Source organism: Octopus bimaculoides, chromosome 1 (assembly GCF_046866305.1).
Source record: "Octopus bimaculoides isolate indiv1 chromosome 1, ASM4686630v1, whole genome shotgun sequence".
Lineage (NCBI taxonomy): Eukaryota > Metazoa > Mollusca > Cephalopoda > Octopoda > Octopodidae > Octopus > Octopus bimaculoides.
The window spans coordinates 168280480-168300158 of NC_142928.1; the positions used below are offsets into that span (position 1 = coordinate 168280480).

The following is a 19679-nucleotide window of genomic DNA, read 5'->3' on the forward strand; positions in this document are numbered from 1 at the left end:
GAAGGCTCTATTAATTACAAAAACTTCTTTAGCAGCTCATTCTTTTAAAATTCAAGAGTTAATATTAACACATTCTATCATTTCTCTCTGTTTGCACAGTACTTCTTCCAATTTTATTTGTAACAAACTGCCTTCTAATTGTAACACTTTGGGAATTTTTTTTCCAACAGGTTGTGGTGTAGCTGCTTGGAAGTACACTGTTTATAAGGACTCTGATGAGATCATCAACATTGGATTCAACCCACTTCTGTTTACAGTTTCAAAAGCAAAATTCTATTTGTGGACAAGTAAATATGTTTCCTTTTGATAATAATTAAATGATTTTTTAAAAACTTAACCCTTTAGCATTTAAACCAGCCATATCCAGCCCAAATATTCTACCAGTTTATTGTTCAAACCAGCCAGATCTAACCTTACACTTATACTACAATATTATTCTAAAAATAAGCAATTACATCATCAAGATCTCAAAGCTATGAGATAATGCATGATTAATTCAAAACAGTGTGAATAAATAAGCATCACATTTGACAGAATGATCTAAATTCCACCTTCTCTGTTCCTGTTGTGGGTGAGAATGTTGAAATTGTTGACCACTTCACTTATCTCGGCAGTAAGATTCATAGTAGTATTAGCTGTGAGTCTGAAGTCTTAAAAAGACTTGGATGAGCCAGTACAGTTATGGACAAGGGTGTCTGGTGCTGCCAATATCTATGCAAGAGGACAAAGATTTGGGTCTTTAGGCTTCTGATCCTCCCTACTCTGCTCTATAAAGGTGAAACATGGACACTGTCTGAGGGTCCCTTAGGAGCTGCCTGAACTCCTGAACTCACAAGATTATGGGTTGCCATTGGTCAGATTTCATCCTGTTATTTTTATGATTTGAGAGATTGTTTGACCATGTTGCTTGATTTTCCAAGTTGGACCCTACTTACCATGTTCTCTTCTTAGAGGATCCAGCTGGGTTGTCAGGTCATGTTGGTCAACCACATGCCACATGGTCATGACAGATGTGGAGGTATCTTGTTGAGATGTGGTCTGACTGGAACTCTGCTGAATGGGTCACTACTGACAAATGGTGAATGCAGCAATGCACTGCAATGGAGTAAGTCCCTACACCTGACCAGACCTTTCGTATGACTTGCTAGAAATACCAGCCAAATCCCCCCCCCCCCCCAGTTTACATCCTACTATCAAAAGAAGCTGCTGTAATGATCATAGTTAGATGTCACTAATCATAGATAACTTCATCCAAAACTGATCTGCAACTAAACAAAGATAATTCTAACTAATCCATTTGTCTTTTAGCTTTGCTGGGTAACTAGTTACTTTCTGCAATGAGTAGATGGCATTTATAGTTAGTGCCATTAGTTACACCCAGAGGACCTTTATCTAACATAGACAAAATAAGTCATATAATTTGTGCAAAATCAAATTAAATTTTGCAATGCATCTGAAACTAAAACTCAAAGAAAGAATTCACCTGTCTTTATATGATATATTTACAGGTATCATTACTGGAGTTGTATTCCTTATTTTCTTGCTTATATTACTGGTGCTCTTTTCTCGCATTCGGATTGCAATAGCATTGATCAAAGAAGGAAGCAGGTTAGTTAGTTCTCTCAGTGAATACTTTTCTGAGTATTTTTTTAAAAATTTCTCTATTTTTTTCTACTTCAATAAATTGTACCTCCAAGAGTTTCTAGACTTGTAATTTCTTTATAACGTTACAATATTCAATTAAGAAGCTGCCACAGGAACCTGAAGAACTACTGATCTTTGTAACATATGAAGGATCTGGTAGGTCTTGTTGAAGATTAAAGCTCTTGGCCAACTTGAACCCTGTTGTTTATTTTCCATGAAACCTGATTCTAACCCTAATCCCACATTCTGTTAATTCTATAATTAAAATGTACAAATAAACCCAAACTTTTAATTCTAAACTCATGCTGGAATACAATGAATCACCAGTGAAGGTACTATGGCCTAGTCCCAGAAATTATTCACTATACTCTAATTCATTGCTCTTCACACTTACCACTGGAAAGAATAACATTACATATCTTAAAGAGCAAACACAGTGATTGCTGTTTGGACAAGAAATAATTCTAATACAATATTAATTTCAATTTATATAACAAAAGTAAAAAATTCTGAATGGTTGTGACTCTATAATAAAAGTAAGAATACCTTCATATATTACCATTGGCTTAAAATTAGGTTCATTAACTTGTACACTGTAGAATAATACTGAAGCAAACATTCTTTCTTAATCAGAATTTTCTTTAAGTAATTGCTTCAATTGTTTATATTTAATATGCATTTAATGTTATTATTAATTGTTATTTATTTTTTGTAGAGCTGTTGGCAGTATCATGTCTACATTGTTATGGCCAATTATTCCATTCATCTTACAAATCGGCGTGATTTTCCTGTGGCTTTCTGTAGCGGTGTATCCTTATAAACATACATAAAAACATATTTTCTCCTAATACACAGTTTACTTATGACAAGAATCAAACTGTCTTAACGCTTTTGTAGCCATACTTCTAATGAGAAACACTCCCTATGTTTATATGCTATATGAATTTAAAACATAAATTTTTCATTATTAAATTCGCTTTTAAAACATAACCAAAGGTTCTTGCATAAAATAATGGACGGTTATAATTTAAAAATGAACACCTTAAAACAGGTGGGTTTTGTTTTATGAAATGACTGGTGGAATCATAGGTTAGTGTTGAAAGGGTTAAATCAAGTGAAAAGAGAAAGACAATTAAAAAACACAATCACATGTTCTAATAAAATGATTTGTTTGTCATGAAAGAAATTTCACTCAGATTATTTTAGTAACATAACTTGGTGGTTCATAGATGATGCATTCATATCTGCAGATCCCAAGTTCAAATTTAGGAAAATTATCTAAATTTCATATCTGCTGTGGGGAGAAAGAATCCTGGCATTTTGAGCAAAGCTTTGCTCTATAGCATTCAAAATTATCTAAATTTGTGAATTTTACTAAGTTACACCTTTAGTTTCTTCAAACACTGATTTATATTTACCTGATATCAACTAATGTCCTATTCAGGAAGACATAAGATACCTACTGCTCCAATAGGATACAGATATTTCTTTAGATTACTTTAAGTAATAAGCTGAAATCCTGCCAAGATTATTTGAGCACTTAATACAACATAATTTAACCCTTTAGCATTCAAATTACTCTGTCAAATGTAATACATATTCATTCACATTGATTTGAATTAATCACGCATTATCTTTGTAGTTTTGAGATCTCAATGATCTGATTGCTTGTTTTGAATGACATTGTTAGGTATAGTAACCAGATTTGGCCAGTTCGAACATAAAACAGGTAGAAAATTTTGGGCCAGATATGGCTAGTTTAAATGCTAAAGGGTTAAACTAAAGGTAGTTTTTGATTGAGTATTGGTAAGAACATTGGACAAAATGCCTTGTAGTGTTCAGTTATGACCTCCTTTATGTTCTTAGTTCAAATTCTGTCATTGTCATCTTTGCCATTTTCATCCTTCTAAGATTGGTAAAAGATAACTGTCAAGCACTGGGAGTCAGTGTGATCGACCACACCCCAGCTCTTAATAACCAAAAATTAAAAATGCTTTATAGCTTTATATTGACATTAAAAAATTATTTACGAGTCCTTGTGTTAGTCACAAAATTATTCAGTAAATGTATTCTATTGAAATCATTTATTAAAACAGGATATGGTTGCCATTTACATGACACCAACCAGGGCTGGTAAGCTGGAAGACTACACCAGACTCCAGTCTGATTTGGCATTGTTTTCTATGACAGGATGCCCTTCCTAATGCCAATCTAAAAAGTAGTGTTTTTCTGCTATATGTATTTATCCCATGACTTAACAGTACCAAACTGAATTCAGTATAGAAGTCAATAGGATTAATTAAATCCTTGAAGTGTGTGCCCTAGCATAATCAAAGTCCAATGGCTGTATTTCAGTACTAGTTTTGCTTCTAACAAGAACTTGTTCCTCCAATCATTTCTTAACTTTTTCAACAGTCATCTTTATTCCATTAATCGATCAGTAAATTCTACAGAAAGTGTTGATATCATATCTCAGGTTGAATCATTCTGTTCAGTAAGTGCTTTTTTTTTGTTTATTTTGTTTTTTTGTCTTTTTGTCTTTTTTCTCACATATATTTTGTAGTTTCTTGTTAAATTATTCTAGCTGCGGCAGAATTGGAAATGAGTGGGGTGAGGGCAAGAATATAGAAGTTATTTCACCAAGCTCTTTCACAACAAATTTTAAGGTGTGGTTTATTCTTCCATGTACATGTCCTCTGATTTTCATCAAGGCTTTTGAATTTTTCATCTGCAAAAAAAAAAAAGGGTCTGTGGAAGAAAAGCAATTTGTTGTTACTATCATGTCCCTCATAGCAGCATTAGGGGCTCCTGGGCAAATCAATGCACTAAATTTATAGTATTTACTTGTCAGTATGCCACAGTTGACAAGAACCGTGTGGACCGTGTGGGCCCGTAGAACCGTGTGGACTCTGAGCAATGTACTGGTTACAGTCCAATTGCTAGCAGCTATGATAATATTGCTGACTTAAAAATTTTTAAGCATCTTTTCAAGTGTGACTGTGTAGTAAGAAATTTGCTTTCCAACCACATGATTCCAGGTTCAGTCTCACTGCATAGCACCTTAGGCAAGTGTCTTCTACTATAGTCTCAGGCTGACCAAAGCCTTGTGAGTGGATTTGGTAGATGGAAACTGAAAAGAAACCATTGTATATATCTCTAATTCCTTTTTTCTCCCCTTCACCATTTTCACTCTATCTCTCTCTCTCCCTCTTCCTCCTTTACTCTCTCTTGTTGCTCACATGTGACCATCGTCCATCTTTGTTTTCTTCATATGATCATCTTCCTTTGCCTTCAGTCTTTCGCACAGACCAGACACATTTTTATCTGTTGCCTCTCCTATCTTTCTCTTGTCAAAGACAATATTCCTCCGAGCTTGCTACCTTACCTTGTCTGGCCTAATATTGTCATGAATTGCTCAAAATGTGGAGTAGATCAACAGCCAACAACTGATGAAGAGTTGTTCTTTATGTTATCTGTCTTGTTTTCCATTTGTTTCTCTCGTTCAAGATAACTTCATTTGGCACACACACACACACACACACACACACACACACACTCTCTCTCTAGATAAAACTTCTGTATCCTCATCACCGTTTAACGTCCACTGTTATTTCTTGCTATGTACATGCAAAAAATTACAGCTTAAATCCAATTGAAATCATCTTTTTCTATTCTGTAATTCATGTTTGTGATAAGTGTATTTAAAAACCTGATCTTTGATATAAATTTAAAAGAAAGTTCTCCCAGAAATCCTCTCTTTTACCTGTTGTTTCTAGCATGTCTGAGGTGACATTTGCACCCCCCCCCCCTACTTCATGATTTTTTTTTTTTTTCCTAAATTTCTTCCAATTCCTATGTTTTCAATACAGATTAGGATTTTGCCCCCAAAAAACACATTCTCAATATTTTAATTCTTTCCCTCCCCATCCCAATTTCTTCATTTCTTAACTTTAAAAAAATTTTTCTTGGTAATCCACAGAGATAAAAACAGAGAGTACGAATCTTTAATAATTTTCTTCTTTCTTTTTTCTTAAGAAAACACAAAATCTCCTTCCCAAACATCCACCCATCACCTTAACACTTTCAAAAAGCTACAAACTCCCAGTGTTTCACTTTTAGCTTTTTGGAAAGTGGGAAAGTTTCTTCAGAAATAATGTTGTTTACCTGTTGTTTCTAGCATGTCGGGTTTTCTGGTGGTGCTCTAATATTTTTTATGTCTGCTATTTCAGTACAATTCTACACCTGCATGAAACATCAGACAAAAGTGAAACATTGCGTGTTTTTAGCTTTTTAAAAGCGGGTAGGTGATGAGTGAGCAAGATGGGGGAAGGGGCATGAGTGTTTCTTTAAGAAAAATTAAACTTTCGTCATAACATAGAGAAATATATTTCCCAGATTCAATATCTCTGTATTTTTCTACCTAGATAAAAAAAAGAAAATCTGTAAAAAAGTTACAAATTAAGAAATTGCAGTGGGGATGTGGGGAAACTAAAATTTTGAAAACATGATTTCTAGACAAAATCATATTAACCCCCATCTTTACGATGAAAGAATACATAGTTTGTGATCCTGCTTAAGAACAGAAAGCACTTTCATGCAAACCCATGCAAAAAGGACCCTCCCTGCTTCACTTTTAAACAAACAGTAACTTCCATTACACCAGTAATCCAATTCATTATATATCAGCTGTGCGGATTCTGCCCATAAGAAAGGAACAAATAATACAATATGGCTGTAGGTCATAACATCCAGGCAACACTGGGATCCCTGGCAGTGCGTTCTACATAGTCATCAAAAACTATACACACACACACACACACACTCTCAAACATCATCATCATCTGTTTTCCATGCTGGCATGGGTTGGATGATTTGACAGGAGCTGGCCAACCAGGGAGCTGTCCAGACTCCAATTGCCCATTGTGGCATGGTTTCTACAGCTGGATGCCCTTTCTAATGCCGATCACTTTACATAGTGTGCTGGTTAATAATGTGCTGCCAGTATGGATGTGTTTACAGAGCACCAGCACAAGTGCATTTTACATTTCATTGGCACCGTCAAAGGACATATCTGTATGTATGGATGTCAGCAACTTTACTTAGCTCGACACATCTTCTCAAGTCCAACAAATCACCACAATTCCTGGTACTTTGTCATTTCCTCAGTGAGGCCCAGCATCTGAAGATCCTTTCTCATTATTTCATCCCCTATATTCCTGGATCTACTCCTTCCACAGGCTCCCTCCACAATTAGAGCTTGGCACTTCTTTATGCAACTGGCCTCATTCATTACACACACACACACATATCATCATCATTTAGTATCTGCTTTCCATGCTGACACGGATTAGACATATACATATGTACATATACACTACTGTATAACTCAGTACCACCAATCATTTCATTTTATGTACATCTCTTTGTATAGGATCTAACAACTAATGAAACTAATGCCTGCAGTGTGATGAAAACTATGGAATCGTAAGTTTTTGATTTAATACTTTTTGTTTGTTTGTTTTTTTTTGTTTGAGTTCTCATTTTAAAAGTAGTGGGTTGTTATTGTTCAGTTCAGTCCTGATTGAGTATACCCATGATCAAAAGCATTCCAGTGGTGACCATATATTTTTTCCCCTATGTTCAAAGAACCCAAGACCACATTATTTATGACCTTTTCTAAAATAATGGGCTGTAATCTGAGGGAGATTTAGCTATTATTTCTAGCATGGTTTTACAAGTCAGCTCTGGTCAAGCAGACAAGCATTCCAACCATGATTATCTAGCTTGTTTTCATAGGACCACATCATCCATTGTGTTTTCTTCCCTTAAACAGTAAAGTGTGATTTTTGAGGATTATCTGGCTGCTACTTCTAACAGATCAAGTGACCTCTAGAGATTTTATGATTATTTATGATGTGGGTGATGGCACTGTCATTGTTGCTATTTCTCTCCAAGTCTCCATGGCCATCCAGTCTTTTCAGATATAGCATCTCTGAATGCATTAAGCAATTTTTTCATCATTTCTTTTTAAAGACAGTAATGCAAATCTAGGAAATTTAGCTACTATTTCTAACACGAACAACTATGTAGGGGCACCTTCATTGGCTCAATCCTGAGTAGTTGTTTAGTATAAATGTTATTTGCAGTATTTAATTATGTCTTGATGTTTCAAGTTCAAATCTCATTATGGTTGATTTTTGCCTTTTATCTAGCTGAGGTTAGTAAAATATGACCCAGAAATTTATTGGAATCAGTTAAACTTTTACACTTAGGAACCTAGCTATTTTTTTTTTTTTTTATCTTGGTGTATTCTCTAGTACTGAGTGCAAACATGATAGGCAACAAAGGCCAACCTCATGTGACAACTGACTTGTCAGTCACTATATGTCAACTGATTTGTCTGTTACCACATGTCAAGTGACTTGTCTGTCCTTGCATGTGAACCGACTTGTCTGCCTCTGCATGTCATCAAAACATAGGAACAAAGTTAACTGCTCCCTTTTGTTCCATTCACAAACTTGTTTGGAATTATACCAATCAAAATTCAATGGGAAAAGTTGAAAAAATATTCAACAGACTTCACATCAAATCCTAAATACATTTTTTTTTACCAACAGCACATCTAGCTATATTTTGTCTGAGTCTCTTGATGGAAAATCACACAGCTAGAAATCAGACATCAAAGTATGCACAGAAGAAATTAAATATATTACTCTAGTTATCATTGTCAAAACCTTATCTGCCACTAATTCAATGATTAAACCATCAAATAAGTTGTCACACAAAGAATGATTTATTTAAAAATCAAAATTTTTAAATAAAGTTTTGATTTAAAAAAAAAAAAAAAATTGCCAAAATTTAGCAACGTCTGATTTGAAATTAAAATATAATAACAGATGTTTAAAAAAAACATAGAGAGAAATGTATTAAAGTTTTCTCTCTTAGATTAGTGTTCATAACTTCCTTTAAAATAGCTGTAAGCAAGAATAGGTTGATTCATGTGGTTTCGGGTAGTATAAGACTGACAGACAGATAATGTGTCATGTGGGTTTATGTTGTACAAGTTAGAGATATTAAATGCGCTGAGAAGTAAAAACTGGATAGTTACCGAGCTGAAATAATTTGGAACATAGATTTGTCAGTCAGAGTTGACTTGGGGGAGTTAAACAACAACACTAGAAGCCTGAAATAAATATATCTATAATTGATCTTTCTATACTATGAGCCCATTAGGGTGCTTCTATGTGGTCACTAATCTTGCTAGAACTAGCAACCAAGCTTTCTTCAAAACACACCCTAATGTCTTAAAGATGCATTAGATAATGTTGTGTAAAATGATTTTATGCAGTTTATTCTGTTATGTATTTAAAATTGCCAGGTAAATCATCAGGATTATGACTCCTGACATTTACATTGATTTTAAGTATATTTTGTATGAAGCATGTGTTGCACTTTTCAAATAATGATGATGATAAATAACCTCTTTTTGTTATTATTGTCTATGTGATTTTTTAAAAAGTTTCTACAAACCTTTGTTGTCTTTCTGATTGAACCAATAGTGAAAAGTGTTTTCTATAGATCATGAATTCCATAACATTACCATATCTTTTCTTTGATAATTATTATGCATAAGAACAGTCTCTAATCATTTTTAAAGTTTATTATCCAATTAGCAGAGCAAGAAAGTTAAATAATATAACAAACTCTCACATGTATGTGGTGTATGCGTGCGAGTAGATGTAATCGCCTTACCTCAGTTTTCCTTCCTCGACTACGAGTCTGTCCTGTGGTATCCGATCCTCGCGGCTCGCCCGACCCGAAGAACACTAGAAATAGGAGCTGCTTCTCCCAAACCTAGACGATCGCTTGGCACGTCCTCTCCTCACCACAACCCCGTTCGAAAAGGGCACGAAATCACGATCGAGGCTCCCTCTGCCCTTCTTCCTCTTCCAGTCAACTCGCCCTTCCGGTCAGCTCCCCAGTCACTGACGTCATACCACAATGTAGATAAGTTAGTTTTTGATTGATTGATCAATTAATTTTAACACTTTATTAAAACAAAGCAGTTACATTTTGGCAGATTTTTGACATGTAGTTTCAAAAAGTTTTTTCCAAACCCATGGCCTCTAAGTACCTTGTTCACAAGAACACTGCTATTCTTATAAGTGATTTGGTGAGAATGATAAGAAATGTGTCTTGCATATGTGACCCTATGAAATTGGAAAAACACTTACAACACTTTAATCTATTGCATGCAGTTCTCTGGCTACAATCAAAGGAACAAGATTAGAGTGTACAAAGGAGCCAGGACTAAGTACAAGACCATCATAGAGAGTGATGCTAAGGAGATCTGCCTACTGTACAGGAGTAAATCCTGGAACAGCACAGAAAGGACCAGAAATAAGATAGATTAGGCCAACTCTTGGTATGACAACAAAAAATACCAGAGTGTCATGTTCATTGATGCTACCCATGGTGGCAAACTAGCATATCTTTTTAGAAAAACATTAAAGTAATAGAAAGGCCTGGTGCTCTTACAAAATCCCTGATCTGTAGAACTTATCTCTTTGATAAGTTCCCATGTATGGAGAACAATTGTGTTGTATGTAGGATGACCCTGCAAGGTTAGAAATATAATGTATAACTTACAGTGTACTGAGGGACGGTGCAGAAACATGACAACTACTTACATTGGAGAGACTGCACACAGCATAGGGGAGCATATAGGTGAACACTAGCAAGAGCTCAAAGAAGAGAAAGGCTTGTCAGTGCTCTACCAATATGCTCAAGCAGAACATAGAGGCTTAATCAATAGCAGAGAGGTTAAGGTATTATCAACATATAGAACTAACATGACACTTGCACAGACATCAGATGCTACACACATAGTAGTAGACAGACTGAGCCTCAATAGAAAACACGAATGGAACAATAACACCCACCACCACACCACACAACATGACAACTAAAGACAGAAGGGAGAAGAGAGAAGGGGGAAAATGACACAGAGTAATACACACACAATAGACATATATGCACATACTTGTGATACATATATGTGATACATATTTATCACATACCTGTGATAAATATAAGGTCAAATTATTGCTAAGAACAAGCACACATACACACATAAACATGGATGCAAACGTGTGCACATAAAGGATACACATCATAGAAGAACAGAATGAAATAAGTGGAGCAAGAGCACACACGAAGACAGAAAGTGTTGCTGGAGAGATCACAGATGTGTGACAAAAGATTTTGGGACAATGGAGATGAGTTAGAAGAATGGTAGTAAATGAGTGAAAAAAGAATATATAGTGCATGTGTTTATTTGGCAAAAAAAAAAAAATGACCATCTTGAAATACAACAATATTCATTATAATGTTTTCATTTATTTTATTATTTTTACAGGTATACTATTTATCTTCAAATCTATGCTCTGTTTATGTTTTTCTGGTTGGTCAATTTTGTATCGGCAATGGGTCAGCTAACCTTGGCTGGAGCATTTGCTTCTTACTACTGGTCTTTTAACAAGCCTGATGACATTCCTAGCCTGCCTCTACTCAAATCATTCTGGAGATGTTTCAGGTTTGTATTCAATCCTCGGAAATTTATCATATTTCTGTTACCATTTCCCTCAATTTTCTCTAGATATCTCCCCCCCCTCACGCCTCTCTCTCTCTCTCTCTCTCTCTCTCTCTCTCTCTCCCTCTCTCCCTCTCTCTCTCTCTCATAGCCACACTTTTTTTATCCCGAGTGTGGGATTACATAATATTTACCTTAATAGTAATTATAATATTTCATGATATTATTTACTGTGTTAGCTTTCTGCCAAAGCAAGAACACCATTTACTATCTATCTTCTTCAAATGAAGGACAAGGACCTGAAATGGTAGATTAATTAGCTCTCATAACAAATCTAATTATCAAACTTTTCTAAGCAGTTTAATTCATCTTTTTCTGTCAAGAAAGATTGGATAGACATGCCACATATCCTGTTAATTGTAGAATCTGTATGGCTTGTTGCATCATTGCTGTAGAAGAACACCTCAACATTTAGGGTTTACACTTTCATCTGCTCTTACAGCAGAAAAATCACTAAGAAAATTGTTTTAGGATTCCCAGCCATTTTCTCTTGCTTAAAGAAGTCTGGGAAATTCCGATATCAATCAATTAACTTTATGCTACCACTGATACTCACAGATACATTATCGTAATGACCCTTGGGATACAAAAAGGGCTGAGTTAGCAGGATTTGAACTCAGAATGAAAAGGGTTATAACTAAATACTACCAGACATTTTGTTCAATACTAACAATTCTGCTAATCCACATCTCAGTTACTTTCCTGTAGACTATTTGTTGTTGATGAAGAACATCAATTTCCTCATATTCTTGGTTGACCCTACCCTCTACATGAATTAGTTCCCTATATTTTAGTTATTTCCTTCAAATAGATAATTCACTTATAGCAAGTTTTAAATTTAAATCCTTCACTTATCTTCCAAATTCCTTATTTTTTTAGTATAAGAAGAGCTGCTTTTCATCCTAGTGTTTAATCTTTTCAAAGTGTATGAGTGTTTAAATATTCATGTTCTTTAATCCTTTATTGAATGATTTATCAGAAATTTACACGTTTGGCTTAGTATTTCTGATAAAACATTACACAGCTACCTTACTTCTTTAATGAATTTCTATTTCAGATATCATTTTGGCTCCTTGGCATTTGGTTCCCTGCTTATTGCCATAGTTCAAATGATCCGATTGCTGCTGGAGTACCTCGACCATAAACTAAAGGATGTTGAAAACCCAGTAGCTAAATTTATTCTGAAGTGAGTACAAGAATCTTTATGCACCCATATGTCTCCATTACTTTTCATCTCTCTGAAAATTAATAAAAGAATTACTCATCTATGCCTATGCAATTGACTATGTCATTGAAGATGGTGCCCCAGTTTGGCCATAGTTGAAAAACTTGAATGTGTAAACAAAAAATATGCACCGTTAAGCATATTTTATAGCTAAGTATTTGTCAACTGTAAAATGATATGAGCATGAAAAGTTTTGTATGTGACTATGCAAGAGAGATATCTATGCTTGTATGAATATTCAATGCAGGCTGGTTAAAAAAAGCACTGAGTTGGCAGTGGAAATAAAATACACATATGAGAGGTAGGGAAAAGACATCTTGGAAAGAAATTAATTTTGCTAATCTTGAGACCACAAGTCTCACATATAAGATGATAAAGACCATGTTATTTGGAGATACTGCATTACTGCTTCATGTAACCCATACTAGTACATTATGATATGATGTTGGTGGTTGGTGGTTTTCATACCATTCTGAAATACACAAGTGAAAACAAAATTCCAACTAGAAATTAAACACCAGCTGTAGATAGTTCTCAAAGAATTTACACTCCACTGTAGCACCTGTCACAATTTACAAGTATTGATTTGGCACAAAGGCCTTTTTCTTACCTTGTAGAGACTCTATTATATTGATTCCGGGCCTTCACTATTACTTATGTTATCAACATGGAAAAATAAATGGCAAATATTGACCTCTGCAGTATTCAAAATCAGCTCATAAAGAGTTGAAACTAAATATCACATGGTATTTTATCTACCAGCCTACTTATTCTGTTAACCCACCGTGCTAGTAATATTGGAAGTCAATTTGTTCAAATTAAATTTCCTATATTATTTCATTTTAAATTCTCAATTTTAAATTTCCACTAAATTTCTCTTCTAGATGTATGAGGTGTTGCTTCTGGTGTTTAGAAAAATTCTTGAAATTCTTAAACAAGAACGCTTACATTATGGTGAGTTTAACCAACTTAGTAGTGTTTATATATTGATTTCTCAAAGTTTGTTTCTTTCCCAACAATTCTATCAATAGAGATGTGTTTATGAGACTGAGCTTCTTCTCTAAAGGCTGTAAGATCAGATTCTATCTTTATTACTTGTATTATTCCTGGATAAAACAAATATTTAATAAATAAAATTATTCAGTTAACCATATTAATTTTTTGATTAAATGATTGCCTCAAATAAGATTTAGAACTATATAAGTAACAAATTACATATATGAGAAAAATATAAATGAATCGCATTATCATGTAGATATTTCAATTGTGAAAATGAAATATAATAATCAAATTTAGTAAAGTATTGAAAATAAACACACTTTTACTTGTAAGGAAGTGAAAAAATTCCATCCATTTTTCAAATATACATTGACATGTTATGATATGAATGAATTTCTGACGCTTAAGATAATAAGAAACTTTTGAATATTATAATTTTAGCCATTTAAGTAACTGATCTCAAGTGGATGAAGTTGATGTTTAGTGTTTTCTTACTTAAGCATGTTCTTAAATTGAAATTTCTGTGAAAAATGGAAACTAGAGAAAGACATAAAAAGTTTTTAAAATGCAATGCATGACAAATTTTTTTTAAATTACTTTATATTCATTTTTTTCTTGTAGTCAGGGATGCACTTTCTAATGCTAACTTCTAGCAGGGAAACCTATTGATACAAGCATAGTTGTGTATCTTTCCCAAAGTTATGATGTTGCTAATTAGCTGTTGTAGTAGATGTTGAACCAATTGATCAGTTAAGCTTCATAAATATATAGATTTCTTTAATATATAAACACAGTTTGACCTTTCTGTGACCTTATTGATACAACAAAACCAAATACTTCTACATACATTAAAATCAATAATTTTGTATATACTTTCATTTTCTTACCATGTTGTACTACTTTTCCTTGTTAAATAATGTATTTAATGATTGAATGTCTCAAATGAGTTTCTTGTTTGTTTTCAAGATTGCTGTCCATGGAAAAAACTTTTGTGTATCTGCAAAAGATGCTTTTAAGCTAATATTCACAAACATTGCCAGGTTAGTGTAAACCTTAAAAATATAAACCATTAATACTTTCCTATCCATGCATTTTTAAGTACCCTGGACTTGACTTTCAGTGCCATAGGTTCAGAGAAGTACTGACTGACACATATGACGGGGAGAAGACAAAGACTCTTAGCATAGGGAACAGTTGAAAGTTTTAACTAGGCAGTCTGCTGCATGCATCAGACAAGATCTGTGACTAATACAACATTTCAACTAGTCAGAAGTTGATGTGGTAGTGATGGTGGAAGTGTAGTCTGGTAGATTTTCAGTAAAGCCAAGTGACAAAACTAGAAAGATTGGAAGGAAGTGGAGAGCAAAGAAAAGTATCATGTATACTTAGTGACAAGAGAAGCTAAAAGAGGTTTACACATGTTCTGCAACTGATGATAGAAGCATAAGTTGTTTCAAATTGAAAAGCAGTATACTATATGCAACTGAAATGTCATTGGAGAAAAGAGTGCATGAAGTGATTGTAGATGCAACTGCAAGACAGTGTTAAAAAAGGACAATGCATGGAGGAGAGAGATCAATGGAGGCCCCACTCCAACTACATCCAACCAAAGAACTAGCCATTTGAGTTGACAGTTGTATAGTCAAATGTTTTAATATGGATATGAAAGTAGGAATCTAAACGAAACACATTAAGTTGCTGTTGAGCTGACTAAATTTTATTCATGGCAAAGTATGCCACAAGATACAAAGGAATGTCTCCACAAAAGAACAGGAAGGAAGAATGCTGCATGCTGTTGTTGAGAAATGTAGATCGATAGAAAAATATCAGTGTGAAAAACAATAGAACACCCAGGAAAACAAGGAAGCAAAGCCAGGTGAAGACGAGGAAAGCGAAGCTGTAGAGTACTAAACACAACGGCTGTAGCAGTAGTGGCGAAGAAGAACTAACTTCACTAAACATGGTTGCTTGATGCGGCAGCATTGTCACATCACCCCCATGGGAAGATGGAGATGATACCATTCAAAAGTAGAGAAAAATAGCTCACTACTATAAAACTCCATTTGCTGTCCACTGAAGTTATTAGGAAAACTGACCAAAAAGATGTAGAGTAAGAAGAGACAGGAAAATGTTGACACGACACGTAAAAACATTTTTTCTTTCTTTCGGGGTCACCATTTTAGTGAGGAGTCAAACACGAATCTAGTTTTCTTGTTTGTGTTGTGTTAAACGGCATGTACATTGGTGTGACAAACAATATTCAGTCAAAGTTTAGATAATAAGTTTTTATAGAACTGTGCTTTTACAAAAAGTGCATGTGAAATAGTAAAATGTATACAAACGTGGTTATTTTATAGCTAGTGAAAATTAATTGGTCAGTAGTCGGCTAGAGAATAAGCCAGCTGGCATTAATGGTTAAAGGTTCATCTTGTGTGATTCGTGCTGAAACAGAAGAGAGTAGGAATGTGCCAGCTACATAATGATGTAGGTGTAATAGCTAAAAGCAATGTGAGCCAACTGCCTGAGAGCCAGGAGTCAAGAGGGCAGTCCAGTGAGAGTCATGCCGATAAGATAAGAGGAAGATTAAATGTCCATCTAGAGTTTATATGTTCTTCCAGCAGAAATGCTGTGTCACATAGCACCACCAAAGCGCCTGCTACCAACAACAGAATGAGAGGATGCAACTCTGCTCTGCCACCTTTATTATCATTCAGCCTTAACAACACTTGCTACATTACTTTCTGTATTTAGATATTTTAAATAAATTTGTAAAATTATGTTATGCAATATTTAAATACCTTTTAACAACTTCTATTGTAAGGAAAATGGACATTACAATAGATACCATTATGTACCTTTTGAATACATTTCAACACTATACAGACCAAGCCAAAAGCTGGGAGGTCCACTAGTATATATATATATTAAGACAGAAACATAGCAAACAAGAGATAGTCTCCCCTACTAGCTAATTTGTTGTATAGGCTTAATAAACCAGTGGTTCAAGTTTTGTTAACTGGTGGTCAGGGTGTCTGTGACTTAGAACAAGGAGGACAGTATATATTACTATATTGTGGGGTCTCTGAGATTGCCAGGAGAAAAGGAGTTACTCTCGTTCTTCTGACCTAGACTGAATGCTTACAAAGCAGCCAAGTGCTAAGTTGTGATGTTAAATCAGGCAACAGATTAAGTCTGTTACATATAATTAATAGTAAAATCTTTTATATTTTCCAGGACTGCTGTGATTGATAAATCTACCAGTTTTGTCCTATTCCTGAGTCGGCTTGCGATTGTTTGTGCTATTGGTATGTATTCAGAATTCTTTTTTCAGTACTACTAAAAATATTAGAAAATGTTATTAAAATCACAATTACAATGAAGACAGGAATAATAATAAATGCTGCTGTAGTGGTGGTGGTGGTGGTGGCAGCAGTAACATCAATAATGTTGATAATGATGATGATGACAGTCTGGATGTTGATATCAATGACAATCACATCAGTGATGATAATAGTAGTGTCAAGGATAATGATGTTAACAGTGTTGATGATGATAAAAACAGCAATGACAACAACAATGGTGATGCAATGGGAGCTTAATAATTTGAAGTAATGATATAACTGACGAAAACAACAGATGACAGTAATAATGACTCTGACAACTCTAGCAGTCGTTAGTTTTTGACTATTAAATAATTGTTACAGTTTGGCGGATTTTAGAGGGTTATTTTTTTCTTACCCAAAAATATATGTAGGCGCAAGTGTGGCTGTGTGGTAAGAAGTTTGCTGTCCAACCATTTAGTTCTGGGTTCAGCCACTGCATAGCACCTTGGGCAAGTGTCTTCTACTACAGCCTTGGGCCAAACAAAGCCTTGTGAGTAGATTTGGAAGACAGAAACTGAAAGAAGCTGGTCATGTGTGTTTCTTTGTGTTTGTCCCTAACCACCACTTAACTAGTGTTGGTTTGTTTGTGTCCCCATAAGTTAGTGATTTAGCAAAAAGAGACTGATAGAATAAATACCTGGCTTAAAAATGAAAATTCTGGGGTCAATTCGATCGACTAAACCAGGGGTCTCCAAAGTGGTCGATATCGACCCCTGGGGGGTCGATGGGACTATCCAAGGAGTTGATAAATGCACATCTACTTATTATTTATTTTCTTGTACGTATCAGATGGTTGATGAGGGGTCAAGGATTCCATAAAGGGGTCGATGGTCTAAAAAAGTCTAAGGAGCCCTTGACTAAACCTTTAAGGTGGTACCCCAGCATGACTGCAGTTGAATGACTGAAAATGAGTAAAAGATTAAACGATCACTTCCTTGTCCTGGTAAGGTTAATGAAGTCAATGTTCAACTTTGAATTTCTGTAGTTTTATGCCAATAGGGAGAAACAAGAGAGCTTAATTAATGCATCCATTTCCCCACCTTATAATTGTTGCCTTGCAAGTGTGGGGTAGAGATTGACTTCCCTAGGGATCATATTTATGGGGAAGGCTTTTGTTATCTTTTATCTTTTCTTTTTACCATGGCTGTTGACTAAAATGTCATTGGAGTACAGCTATGCTGTGGCATTGCCTTGATTTGTATAGTTGAATAAATCATCCCCAATGCTTAAGTTTTAGATCTGTCACTTATTCAATTGATCTATTTTGCCAGACCACTATGTTATGGGGACATAAACAAACCAACATCAGTTGGACACACGTGTATGGACACACACAGACACATATAACACACTCATAAAGCATTTAGTTAGCCTGGGGTATCTTTGAGAAAACTTGCCAAATGTGCCATTAAGTGGGACTGCACTCAAAACCATGTGGTTGCAAAGTGAGATTCTTATCTCACAGCTATGCCTGCACTTATGTTAGTTTGCTTCCTCATTCACCATTTTAGGTGTATCTCTGTTATTTACGTACAAATACTACTTCTGCTAAAACAGCTGAGTGGTTAACAAAGGGAAAAGTTTACTTCCGAAATCACTGAAATATTTGAAGTGCTAAAATAAAATAAAAGCATTAAATAAAAAAAAAAATTCAAAAAACATTATTAGTAAAATCATATTATTTGCTTGAATATTATTGCTAATCAAATATGATTATAAATTTAAATTTAACTAGGAATTTTAAAGATATAATAATTACAAACCCAAATAAATGCTGATCAAAGAAAATAATTATTTGATATTTCTGCTTCAATAGGCTATAATTATAATGTTCTGTAATTAAGGCTTATTGAAGCCGAACTATTGAATGTGTTTATTTTACTTAATCTGTAATCATCCCAGCTTTTACCATACTTTCATTTATCTATTTATGCCATACTGTCTCAAATTGTTGCTAGAAGAAATGGGAGGATTTCTAGAGCTTATATTTTCAGTTTTATTTTTTTAACTTATCAGAAGTCCTCCACTTTAATCTGATAATTTCAGCCTTTCATATTTAGTTTATTAATTTTTTATATCTTATTACCATATTAATATAATGCCTGTGTCTTTTCTTTCTGTGTGTTATAGGATTTGCATCATATGTGGTTTTTGGTCAAAAAATAAGTCTTGATGCAACTAAATACATTGATGATCTACAGCTCAACTTCCATGCGGTTCCAATCGTGGTAAGTTTGTTTGATATTAGTCATTAATTATTTTTACAGAGGTTCAATGTATTAAGATGTAGAGTATGATGTGAAAGAGATTTGGTGGTTATTTATAGAGTGACCAGATTGAAACTCCCTTCATATTTGTTTAATGATGATACAATATTATTGTTATACTTGGAGATGGTAATTTTTTTGCCAACTAAACCACACATTATTTGATCTTTAATTTAGTTTTTATTCATATTATTTTTAGTTTATACAGTATCAGTTCTTTTGTTATATATTCTGTGACCTCTTCAGTGATTCTCTGTCCCATGTGTCTCCTTTTTTTCCTGCTTATTCCATTTTATCCTTTTGTGGTATGTATCTCTTTCTGTGTGTATATGTGTCTGTCTGTCTGTGTTTAGTATATGTGTTCCATGTATGTGTATATGGGTTTGTATATTAGTTTGTACCTATGTCATTTATTTATCTGTTTATAATTTTTTTCTCTTTCTCATTCCATCTTTAGTATGTGTATGTGTGTCTTGTATGCATGTATAAGGGTTTGTATATTACACTGT

At 34.4% G+C, this 19679-nt stretch overlaps 1 protein-coding gene across 6 annotated transcripts in view; it reads left to right on the plus strand.

Annotated features, from left to right (window-relative positions):
• Positions 1–19679, plus strand: part of LOC106869316 (choline transporter-like protein 2) — a 160334-nt gene that overhangs the window by 129956 nt on the left and 10699 nt on the right. For all 6 annotated transcript variants that reach the window (XM_014915012.3, XM_014915013.3, XM_014915009.3 and 3 more), the window contains 11 exons: positions 171–287; positions 1509–1608; positions 2360–2452; positions 4060–4138; positions 7076–7128; positions 11063–11239; positions 12354–12482; positions 13406–13475; positions 14487–14560; positions 16755–16825; positions 19034–19131. In XM_014915012.3, coding sequence (XP_014770498.1) covers positions 171–287; positions 1509–1608; positions 2360–2452; positions 4060–4138; positions 7076–7128; positions 11063–11239; positions 12354–12482; positions 13406–13475; positions 14487–14560; positions 16755–16825; positions 19034–19131 — 1061 coding nt within the window. The remainder of the gene's footprint in view (positions 1–170; positions 288–1508; positions 1609–2359; positions 2453–4059; positions 4139–7075; positions 7129–11062; positions 11240–12353; positions 12483–13405; positions 13476–14486; positions 14561–16754; positions 16826–19033; positions 19132–19679) is intronic.